The sequence below is a fragment of the Branchiostoma floridae genome, chromosome 17 (genome assembly GCF_000003815.2).
Source record: "Branchiostoma floridae strain S238N-H82 chromosome 17, Bfl_VNyyK, whole genome shotgun sequence".
Lineage (NCBI taxonomy): Eukaryota > Metazoa > Chordata > Leptocardii > Amphioxiformes > Branchiostomatidae > Branchiostoma > Branchiostoma floridae.
The window spans coordinates 11523932-11536190 of NC_049995.1; the positions used below are offsets into that span (position 1 = coordinate 11523932).

The 12259-nt window shown below is 42.5% G+C and overlaps 1 protein-coding gene and 1 non-coding gene across 3 annotated transcripts; one reads left to right on the forward strand and one right to left on the reverse strand.

Annotated features, from left to right (window-relative positions):
* The first annotated feature begins 4058 nt into the window (after window positions 1–4058).
* On the forward strand, window positions 4059–7014 carry LOC118403995 (transmembrane 9 superfamily member 1-like). Of its 2 annotated transcripts, none has more exons than XM_035802892.1 (3): window positions 4059–4474; window positions 5238–5400; window positions 6798–7014. In XM_035802892.1, the coding sequence occupies exons 1-3, from the start codon at window positions 4300–4302 to the stop codon at window positions 6991–6993; spliced, it is 534 nt and encodes a 177-aa protein (XP_035658785.1). In that variant the 5' UTR covers window positions 4059–4299; the 3' UTR covers window positions 6994–7014. The 2 variants fall into 2 exon arrangements, with proteins under 2 accessions (XP_035658785.1, XP_035658786.1); XM_035802893.1 differs by lacking the exon at window positions 4059–4474 and adding an exon at window positions 4786–4891 and having other exon boundaries at window positions 6798–7013.
* Window positions 7015–7319: 305 nt separating this feature from the next.
* Trnat-cgu lies at window positions 7320–7396 on the reverse strand. The gene has a single exon. It is a non-coding gene; the product is annotated as a tRNA-Thr (tRNA).
* Between the last annotated feature and the right edge of the window lie 4863 nt (window positions 7397–12259).

The window sequence follows — 12259 nt, forward strand, 5'->3', positions numbered from 1 at the left end:
AGCGTACTTGCGTAACCCAGGATAAACCGACACGAAATCGGCTCTACTCTAACGTTACATCGTCATTTCTATGTAGACGGACTGGAAAACTACGGCAGATTTCACAAGCAAACAATCTAGTCTTGTATCTGATTATCTTAAGTTCTTGAAATGTATGTTAGCAGGCCCAATTTTAGTATTCCGCGACAAAAAACAATCATTGTTGTTGTTGATGTGAAAATCGTGTTTCGCGTAATTTCTTCAAGATGGCCGTCGCAGCAGCAGCAGGAAAACAAGGTCACAAGGGGTCAGTGGACGACTCCACTTTCAAAGTAATATGGTAAAATATGGAAACGTGTATTCTGATGTATAGTATATCATATAGTGATTGTGATATAGGAACGATTAATTTTAATTAAATGGTTTCTGTCAATTAGACACTACACAAAGTTGTTCTTTGGTCAAAGAAATGAGCCTTGAAGAGAAAAGTTTTCTTTCCACGGGACCACTTCGGCATAATGGTACATGCAGACAAGCCAAGCCTTGCGAACAAAGGATTTTGCAAGGCTCCTTGTTTTATTGTTGTGACGATTTGATTCTTAGAAATGACTATGAACTTGTAATCAGCAGTAATTGAAGGTCTAATCTTTGTCGGCAGCTAGAGGCATTCAGACAGCGAAGTTGCTGGTGACTCGCGTTGTGAGTCACCCAAGCCGATTTAGGAAGGAAATTTTTGATGGCGGCGCTGACGCTGGCTTCGTGTTCAGACAATTCTCACTGTATAAAAGATAAGATAACCACGCAAATGTCTGTCAGTTTTGACTCAGACATACGATGGCGAAGACAACGAAATGCTAGAGACGCAATGATGTTGCTGAAGAAAGTTTAGGTCAGCCGGCGTTCCGAGACCTACAAGTCGACGGTTCCAACCCAACTGTTGCATGTTGTAATAATTCTTGCAATAGTTTTGAACTCATTCTAAGCTCATTCGCTGTTGTGAGTTATGGAACGTTAAGCATTATGAATGTTCCAACGCAATGTACTAGTAATTATTCTTGACTTGGATGTTAGCCCATAAATGACAGCTAATGTCATAACAGACATAACGTTACGCAATTTTACCAGAAAAAAAAAGGGAAAGGAATGGCGTTAAAGTTAGCTAGTGTTGAATAATCGTTAATGTGACATTTTTTCCTCTTGAAAGTGGAAATATAAGACATGCAGGATTTGCGTGAATTGGTTATATATTGTATACATGTGTAAAACCATATAATGCCCGTCCATAATTCCTAGATAAAGCTATACTCCTTCGTAGTAGGCATTGATATCTACTTTTCTAGAGGATTAGGATTCAGGTTTTCATCCGCCGACTTGATTTGGAATGACGTTGCTGGTCGTCCAGGGTGCAGGGGCCAACAAAACCTACCGGTTGCTGACGAGCTCCTGTGTCGGAACATCGATGTCAGCCTCTCCTGGTCGTCGGACAATGGACACATGGCGCAACCTTGCTGCAGGGAATTCATCCAACCTTGCAGCGATCCTAGATTTAGACACCTTTTTCTTCGCAAGTCTGAATATATTCAATATAACGTTACATTTTGTATAATGTAAAACGATATCAAAGTTATATCTGCTCGGTCATAACCTGTATTTCTAGCTAGAATGATGCTCAATGTAACGTTATTGGTATTGATATCATATTCATAGCTACTTTTCTAGACGATATCTAGGATTCAGGTTTTCATCGTCTGGCTTCACTTGAAATGACGCTGCTGGTCGGCGGGGGTGCAGAGCCAGAGGGGTCCAACAAGACCTACCTGTTCCTAACGGAACTCTTTGGAGGAACATCGCTGACGGCCGCTCCTGGTCGCCGGACAGTCGAACGAAGGAAACAATACAGGGCATTCATTCAACATTATATTATGTGTTTTAATTTGTTAACTGTATTTTGTCTGCGTATCTGTTCAAACGTGTTAGTGTCATATAGTTTAACTAATATTACATGTACTTCTATGTAGTAAAGCATCGATAGATAATGATTTTGTAAGCCAGCGTAATGGGATTCGGGTTTCTTGCTTGGCGCACTGCTGATCATCGGGGTGCAACTTAGCCAAGGAGACCTACCTGTTCCTTACGGAGTTCTGTTTCTTACGGCATCGCAGACGGCAGCCCCTGGTCATCGGACAGTCGAACGAAAGAAACAATACAGGGCATACATTAAACATTATGTGTTTAGGGTATACATTCACCTTATGTGTTTTCAATGTATTTATTAACCGTGTTTTGTCTGCGTATCTGTTCAAAGTTCTGTTAGCGTAACTAACGTTACGTGTACATTTGTACTTCTACTATGTATTGGTAGTTGTTTTTATAAGATGGGATTTGGGTTTCCATCCGTTGGTTTCCTTGGTATATTGCTGATCATCGGGGGTGCAGCTTGGCCAAGAAGACCTACCTGTTACGGAGCTCTTGGGTCGGAACATCACTGTCGGCCGCTCCTGGTCGGACAATCGACGCAACCTTACTGCAAGGAACACATTCAACCTCGCAACGATCCTAGCTTCTGACGTCTTGGTTTGACAACTGATACAGACATAAGGCAATAACTATCATAAGCTCTTGGTTTTAAAATGCTGAAATAATAATAAAGAGTTCGTCCATATATTTGAGAAATTGTGTATTTCCAATTCATGCTGCAAGACTGTTGAGCGGGGATTGTATGAATGAGTACAAAAGCAAAAAAATATACCGCTTGAAAAATAAGGACGCTGTTAGCAGCGGTGACGATCTAGCCCTAATTTAAACGAGTCGTTTATCAATTAGACACTATCGGACTAGGTGCGTCTCAGAATTATTGGTGGTGAGATTTAAAACCAGACCAGTCTAATGCAATGCTGATAATATAAACATCAACAAATGTATACTACATCATATCCCAACATATAGCGTTTAAAACCCGATCGACCATCATCTTTTCAAAATGTTGGAAATACGGTAGGTACATCACTAATATGTGCCGGTGTATGAAGAAACTCCACCTTTTGTCATCTTGGTGCCATCATGTACTTAGTATCAGTTTAAACTGCAACTGACAAAATGTAAATACGAACAACCGAACCAAAAATCTGTATGTCAAATGTTACCGCCTTTTTTTTTGTCGCCGCTGTTGGCTGTGATTGGTGACAAGTTGATTGGATCTTGAGTGTAATCGGGCACGCCCTGTCCAAGACGTACGACTGAAGACTGCCGCCATAGCTGCTGCCATGGTAACGGCACAAATAGCGGCATTTCCCATGCGGATCGGGTTACGTGCGTCCTCTACAAATTGTAGTTCTCAACTCGAAAACTTGCTACTATACAGGTTTTAGTCGTGGGGTAAAGGGTCGTTCTCACTGCAAAATTTCAGGCAGCGAAGTGGGAATAAAAAAATCACGGTGCACCAAGCAGAATGTGATTGCGAGACAGTGTTTTTCCAAGGACGTTATATGGTTTTTCGCACGCTAATTTTGACGTCTTTACACGGAAGTGCCCCCGTCGTCTTTCCTCCTTGTAAATGTAAGCACACCGAACATTGTCAACGAAGATCGTTTTATCTCGTGAGAACTCCAAGCACACCATTTGCTGACGACGATTCCTTTTTCAACCTCCTTGCCGAGATGAAGCGAATCACCCCCCGCCGAATGTGAAACGAGGATAGCCGAATATAGAAGTCTCCCCGGCTGTTTCTCAGAGCGTTCCAAATTATGGAAGAAAAAAAAAAGAAAAAAAAAAAACTTTCCCGTAACTTTTATGTGGTAAAATATGAGGAAAATACTGACACATGTTGGTACGCAGATATTGACAAGATAGGAAAGTTCTAAGGCACAAAATTTGTCACCATGACGGCGTGGCTAATCATGAATAGGGTGGCATTGCAAACCAAAAGTACATTTTTACGTTGTATTTTCGTAACTTTACCAAGGACACAGGCCTGTGGTTATTTTATAGCAGTATTACTAATAGCATTTTTGTTCATTTTGTGTGACTTTCATTGAATTTGGTACATGACAACTAAAGGTTCTTTAACCTCCTTGGTAGAGGCTAGTAGATTTGTGAGAAGCGACTACCCCGTCCGGTATGTACATGTACTCGTATATGTACTTTGCCTTTGGCGCGCCGGCTTCAAAGGAAAGGTAAACAAACCGTGATATTTCTCCGCCCACCTCGCGGGCGGTCTGCATATGAATGCGGCGTGTTTCTACGGAAGTTTCGCAGAATTACGCAGTAGGAATTTGCGTTAGGCTCCTGCTTTTCGCGAAACTCGCTGCGTAACTTCGCAGAATGCCTTGCGAAATTTCGCAGAACGCACTGCGAAAGACTGCGCAACGTCTTGCGAAATTTCGCGGAACGCGCTGCGAAAGAATGCGTAACGCACTGCGAAATTTCGGAGGACGTTTCGCGCAAGTTGACGCGTATTTCGGGAGCGCCGCTGTACTGATCCTCATATGGCTGCTGGGTAAGTACTGGCCAGCTCAGAGCCTGGTCTCCAGGCTTTAGTCATGATTATAGGACTGTAGATAGCCTGGTACCTGGGCTCCACACAGGCCCTCCCCTACACAACAGTTATCCTACTGATTCTCATATGGCTGCTGGGTAAGTACTGACCAGCTCAGAGCCTGGTATCCAGGCTTTAGTCATGTATATAGCCAGACTGTAGATAGCCTGGTACCTAGGCTCCACACAGGCCCTCCCCTACACAACAGTTATCCTACTGATCCTCATATGGCTGCTGGGTAAGTACTGACCAGCTCAGAGCCTGGTATCCAGGCTTTAGTCATGTATATAGCCAGACTGTAGATAGCCTGGTACCTAGGCTCCACACAGGCCCTCCCCTACACAACAGTTATCCTACTGATCCTCATATGGCTGCTGGGTAAGTACTGACCAGCTCAGAGCCTGGTATCCAGGCTTTGCCCTGGACATAATTGTAAAAATGACTTCTTTGAAGTTCATATTTTCAGGAATCCTTTTGACAGTGCATTTAGCATTTTAAAGGGAAAACTGTACAAAAAATGACAAATAATGATAACTGTTGGACACAAAAATTGTTGTAAAACAAAATTATACCAATAATCCATTGGCACTATGAATTTAGGTAAATTTAACCCAAAGTGATTATCATAGCACAATAGAAATTGGTATTTACTAAAACCAAAAACGATAAAACGTCAGAAAGCAATGATAGTGAGATTGTCTTTTGTTTTCTTCTTTATCGACAGTTGGCTTCCCCCTGACCGTGATTGGTGGAATCTTTGGAAAAAACATGGCGGACAGTTTTGACGCGCCCTGCCGGACCAAGAACATCCCGCGTGAGATCCCGCCGGTGCCCTGGTACCGCTCCGCCCCAGCGCACATGCTGATTGGTGGATTCCTGCCCTTCAGGTTTGTCAATCATCTTTTACTGCATTGTCAATCACCAGTCAATTATCTTTACTGACCTAACAATCATGTTACTACTCCAGGGCTCTAGCTAGCGTCCGTTTTTCCGTCAATTGATTACGGAAAAATTTTAAAACCAATCCGTCAACTTTGACAGACAAAACCCTTGGTGGATTAGCTACAGGCGGCTTGGGGATGCCGTCCACGGCCGTAAAAGCCACACACTGTTTGTTTTGCTATAATTGTTATTATTGTTGACAAAGTGTGTCGGTGGCCTTTCGCATACAATAATCTCATTAAAAACCCGTTTTTCAAGGTCTTACTTCAGTCTTTCTAACTCCTGGAATAGTGTTTTCGCGACAATGTTACTACTCTGTCATCTATTACTTGCAAATTATCTGTAACATGTCAATCGTCCATTGATTAACATCATATGTTTTCCACCTTTCAATCATCAGATGTTAATTATGCATTGTCAATCATCTGCTTCTCACCTGTCAATCATCTGGTACCTGTCATTCATCTGCTTCCTGTCAATCATCAGTTACCGAATCATTTCTTGCTCACCTGTCATTAATTTGTTGATCTCTTGTCAATCATCTGTTTGTAACCTGACAATCATCTGTTTCCTGTCAATCATTTGTTGCTCACTTGTCAATCATTGATTACTTATCTGTCAGTCATCTGTTACAAGCCTTTCAATAATCAGTTACCTTTTTATCAACTGATATTCACCTGTCAAAAATATTTCCTGTCAATCATCTGTAGCTGACGTACTAAACATCATTCTGTTACTTAATTACTGTCAATCATCTTTTATTCTCTTTCTCAATCCTCTGCTCGCCTGTCAACTTTGTTGCCCACCTGGAAGATGATTGCGCACAGTGTCATGACAAGGAAAATGGCAACATTTTGTTTGTCATTGCCACCGTTGTAATTTTGTCTTTTCTAATAATTTGAACCACAAGGTTTCAGGGCTCAAAATACCACCTGCATATGCAGGTTAATGCAGGTAAAATTGGAGCTGTGCAGGTATTTCTGCCATGGTTGTCTACCTGCACCTAACCTGCACTGGTCCATACACTGGGTATTATACATAAATGACCTATAATGTAGGTGTATGTGAATTGTTATTAGCTACATTGACTTTTAGTGTTACCACCTAAAAAAGTATAAAAGAAAAAAATAGCAATGGTTACTAACAATTTTAGTATGATCCATACTTCAAAAAATTTAGAGTGGTGCAGGTAAGATATGTCTGGTGCAGGTAATTTTCGGTGCAGGTAATTATCAATGCACTTGTGCATGTATGCAGAAAAAGGTATTTGGAGCCCTGCATTTTCTGTGAGTCATTTTTATCTTAAGAGTCAATGACATGTCCTCTGCCCCCCTCCCCCCAGTGCCATCTCTGTGGAGCTGTACTACATCTTTGCCACCATGTGGGGCCGCGAGCAGTACACGCTGTACGGGATCCTGTTTATCGTGTTTGTCATCCTGCTGTCCGTCACGGGCTGCATCTCCGTGGCGCTCACGTACTTCCAGCTGTCCAGCGAGGACTACCGCTGGTGGTGGCGGTCGATATTCAGCGCCGGGTAAGAACTGAAAACGTTTTTTCTTCACATATTTTTTTATTTATTTGTTCAGCTTTTTACAAACAGCCAGAGCTGCTCAACTAGCCGTAGGCTATTATCAAGGGCTAACCCTGCACATGTTCGCACATGTTCGCACACGACGGGTTATACCGCCCCTTACGCGGTGACACACCCATCTGGGTGAATGATGTAGATCACCATGTGGCTGATACGAGACAGAGGTCGCCAGGCCTCCATCCGGGTGATTTGAAGTGAATCACCAACTCCCGACAGAAGGATTGAGTAAAGTGAGGAAAGTCGTGTAAAGTGCCTTTCCCAAGGGCACAAGACCGGCAACACGGCAGCCGGATTCGAACCGGCGACCTCTCGGTCACGGGCCGAATACACTACCACTGTGCTACGCGGCCCCACTACATATACACATATACAATGTGTAGCAAATGATGTCCCTGTAGCTCAACTGGTAGCAGCCTCACAGTTGAGATCCTGGTTCCAATACTGTAAATGCAGAAGTTTTCGCGGTGGTTTAATGTTTGCGGTTTTCACGTTGCCAATTCACCGCGGACTTAAAACCACCGCGAACATTTTTCCACGGCAGTAAAAGACTACAGTGTGTGGTGCTACTGTGAACTTAAAACGCGAACAGTCCTTTTTCCCGCTTCCACAAAATTAGAAATGCATGTACGGTACAATGTGTATTGAAGGATATAAAATGGTGGTCTCATGCTCACAGAGGTACCTCAAGCTTAAAAATGAAGGTATAGTAAACCCTTCCTTTAAAGATAAGTACCCTACTACAGAAACAGTAAAGTACCTTGCTGCCATACAAAATGTATGTGCCTCTTAGCACTACAACAACACTACAAATGTATATTATTATAGCTAACATCATTCTGCTATACACACTAAAAACAGAAGGCCTAAAATTGGAATATCCCTAGAAAGGTTGCAATAAAGACTATGATATTGTCTATCTGATAATTTGAAAATGTATTATTATCAATGTTAACTTCTTTTGTGCTTCTCCTAATAGATGTAAAATGTTCCAGTATACATGTATTATATTATGATGTAAGGCTTTCATTGTTTGAATGCCCAAGTACTTACTTTGTGCCTAACTGATAGGAGATAATATAGTTAGGCAGTTTTGCCTGATACCACCAAAAGTATTGTAGGTATGGTTTAGTTAGGCAAGTATGTTGCTTGCCACAGGCTACATGTATGCTTTCAGTTAAACCCTTTCCATACCTTTCTGTAAATGTAGGTCAGTATCATACTTCATAGCAGTTGTGCAATCACTACAGCAGGGAGCTAGACCAATGGTAGTGGTGTGTGTTCTGCTACCATACTCTTTCTCATACATGTAAATGCTGGTAGTACAGATTGAAGTGATTGTGGATTTCAACAATGACATTTTTTGTTTATTTTGGCAACATGCACATTCGTATAACATGTTTTCAAGTCTAGCTGTGATGTTTCAACAACAATGGATGTGGTAATGTCGGAAAACAATGGATACACAGTCATTGTCATATATTCAAGAAAGAATGATACAGAAAGAACTGAAGAAATAGGGAGTCTTTGCTACAAATATAGTCATTATTTAACCCTGTACAAAGTATTTCTTTTTAGCAATATACAAATGTACTATCTATGATTATGTAGACATACAAGTTTCTAAATTTTTGTCCCTTTTTGTATGAAGTTTCAGTGATAGCTTGAAAAATCTTACTTCTGCGCAGACTTTCATGGTGTTTTCATGACATGGAATGCAATAGAGTTGTTTTCATCTATGTAGGTAGAAAATTTACCAAAAAACTGACTTTTGAAATTTGAAATTCTACAGCCCTGAGTCAACCTAACATTGCTTAAGTTGCCTTTATGAAATTATAATTCCTAAAGCACTGGAACAAAGGAATGCATCTCATAACTGTTTTTTGACAACTGAAACTTTCTGGTCAACAGGATTTGGCTGTTTGTAAGGAGACAACCGGTGGTGTATACATAAACACTGCCATGTTATAAGCCGACAGTTTTAACATAACAGGGATGCAAGGATTCCGTCAGGCCAGCAGAAATGCGCGGTTTTGGCGTCGGAAGTACGTGTGCTCGTTCAAAACGCTGGCACGTAAAAGGGGGGCGAGTTTTCATCCAATAGCTAACTAGAAGATTTATCGGTTGGAAGAGTGGTATTGATCTGTACAATACTTTTTCTTCCAAATTATCTCAATGTGTTGACAAATATGTTCCCTCCAAAATGGTAGGCGCCAAACGCCACTTACCATATGTTACTCCTGACCTTAAACGGTTAATGAGGAAGAGGGACAGATACTACAGAAAGACCCTAGGTCAAAAGTCACCTGAGAGAAAAGACAAGCTGAACGAGTATAAAAAAGAAATCAAGAAAAAGTTAAAGGAATGCTACTGGCAGTACATTGAATCTATTATAACTGACATACCTGTACCAGGAGATACTAGTGATAACACCAATAACCCCTCTGCAAAGCAAGGCACCAAGAAGTTCTGGAGCTTTCTTAAATCCATTAAGTCAGAAAGGTCTGGTGTTTCCCATCTTAGGAACAATGGTACCCTGGTGTCAGACAATAAGTCTAAAGCTGACCTACTCAATCAACAATTTCAATCTGTATTCACCAATGAGCCCTCAGATGACCCCCTGCCAGACCTAGGACCTAGTCCTCATGTCTGTATGGAGGACATCCAAATAGAGGTGAGTGGTGTTGACAAACTGTTGGGGAATTTAAACATCCATAAAGCCTCTGGGCCAGATCAAGTTCATGCCCATGTCCTGAAGGAACTCAGCTCAGTCCTCAGTCCCATCCTTCAGGTCATATTCCAGAGAAGCCTGGACACCGGCATTGTGCCCGAGGCTTGGAAAGAGGCTAACATAGCCCCTGTGTACAAGAAAGGTGATCGTTCCAAACCAGAAAACTACCGTCCAATCTCGCTCACATCCATTTGCTGCAAAGTAATGGAACACATTATTGCCAGCACAACGATGACACACTTTCAGGATAACAACATTTTGTATGACCTCCAGCACGGTTTCAGCCACGGCAAGTCATGTGAGACCCAATTGCTCTCACTAACAGATGACTTGGCTGTCAATAGGAATAGTGGAATCCAGACAGACCTCGTTTTTATGGACTTCGCGAAAGCGTTTGATAAAGTCCCACACCGTAGACTGCTACACAAACTACAGTACTACGGTGTCCGAGGGAACACCCTTGTCTGGATACAGAATTTCCTGTTGGGCCGGTCCCAAACGGTTGTGCTTGATGGAGAGCGTTCGGACCCTATGCCAGTGACCTCGGGCGTTCCCCAGGGTACAGTGTTGGGGCCCATCCTCTTCCTAGCATACATAAACGATCTCCCAGAACACGCTGCAAATGCAAAGGTGAGACTCTTCGCCGATGATTGCATTTTGCAGATGCCTATCCATGACAGCTCTGATTGCAACAAGCTACAGGAAGACATAGATAACATCTGTCTCTGGGAACAAAGGTGGCTGATGGAGTTCAATCCATCTAAGTGTGAGGTTATGACCATACCATCGTCCAAAACACCCATCACCCACACATACACCCTTCACAGCCATCCACTAAACAAGGTAAGTACCACCAAATACCTTGGAGTCACCATCTCCTCCAACCTCACATGGGGCAGCCACGTCGACGCCATAACATCAAAGGCCAACAAAACTCTGGGCATGCTCAGACGCTGCCTGCGGGTTGCCAGCACGACGGCAAAGGAGAGGGCCTACATGGCCCTGGTAAGACCACACCTGGAATATGCCTGTAGTGTGTGGGACCCGCACACCCAAGATCAGGTGAGGCGGGTCGAGATGGTTCAGCGTCGAGCAGCCCGGTATGTCACCAACAATTACCAGTATACAAGCTCTGTCACTACACTTATAAACCAACTGGGCTGGCAGTCCCTACAAACTAGAAGGAAAAATGCCAGACTTACAACTATGTACAAGATCATTCATAACAACATTTCCGTCCCACACGCGTCCAAACTGGTCCTGGCGACTCGATGCTCCCGCCGCACCAACCACGCTTTCAAGCTGCAGGCCATCGCGAGCAAATCCAACTTTTATAGGCTCTCGTTCTTCCCTCGTACCATCCAGGAGTGGAATGAACTTGAGCCTGGTGTGGCGGAGGCGGGGTCTCTCTCCCAGTTCAAAACTGAACTGGGGAGGGCCCTGCTGCATTGAGTCGCCCCTACACGTCCTTGTACATATGTAAATAACACTAACCCACCACATTCACTTGTCTTGTCATTTGCACCCACAGTTTCATTTGTTTATGTACCTTTGTGTTACCTCTATTTTCCCGATGTTTGTATGTTACTTTCACCTGTAACTAACTAAGCATGCGCACTGCTATTAATCCCCGTCAAGGGGGCTGAGCAGTAGAAAAAAAAAGAAGAAGATGTCGCTATTTTTGAAGAAAAGGCGTTTAGGGAAGTTGAGCATTCTGTGTGTGTCATGTTCACTTGTTTTGGCAGGGTTCGGAGCATGTTTGTGTGAAATTCAAGTGTAGGAGGGTGAACTTGATATTGGTTTGGAGGGGAGTCTGCCATGTTTGGAATATTGCCCTGCAATGTACATGTATCTTCTATCATTTTTGTGTGACATTTGTATCATGGTGTCGAATAGCTCCTACACGAGTGGACATGAATTTGAAGGTCACATGTCTGTTTTTCAGGCATTTCTGACTAGATGTTGTTCCCTTGGGAAAGGTACTTTACACGACTTTTCTCACTCTACCCTGGTGTAGAAATGGGTTGCTGACTTTGTTATCTTATTATTTTATTTTATTCACATTTGTTTTGTGAGCGTACGACAAGAAGCATATCTGCTTATGTGGGTCTTCTGCTCAGTAAACATAAAGCAAATAATGGTCAAAGTCAACGGGAACTACAACAAATACAAAGGTTGACATTGAAAAGGCTAAATGACAATCAACGGAGGAAAAGTAATAATTGCAGACTGAGTTACAATGAAAACGAACTAAAAACAAGATAACGGCTATACAGACACAAGGTTGGCTTAACAATCAAATTGAACTAAAAGAATCTTCCAGTCTTTGAAATGTAGTTAAACACATGGTCTAGAATTTGATAGTTTATGGATTGTGGGAGGGAGGGTTTGCACTTTGCTGACTTTGTTGGGAAGGTACATTTTGTACAGTGAAACTTGTATAAGTGACCACGTCCATAAGACGACCATCGGCCTATAACGACCG

Coding starts and splice junctions, on each gene's coding strand:
- LOC118403995 (XM_035802892.1), top strand. CDS start 4,300: ATGCCTTGCGAAATTTCGCAGAACGCACTGCGAAAGACTGCGCAACGT. Junction 4,475..5,237: donor GATCCTCATATGGCTGCTGG/GTAAGTACTGGC, acceptor CTTTATCGACAG/TTGGCTTCCCCCTGACCGTG. Junction 5,401..6,797: donor GGTGGATTCCTGCCCTTCAG/GTTTGTCAATCA, acceptor CCCTCCCCCCAG/TGCCATCTCTGTGGAGCTGT.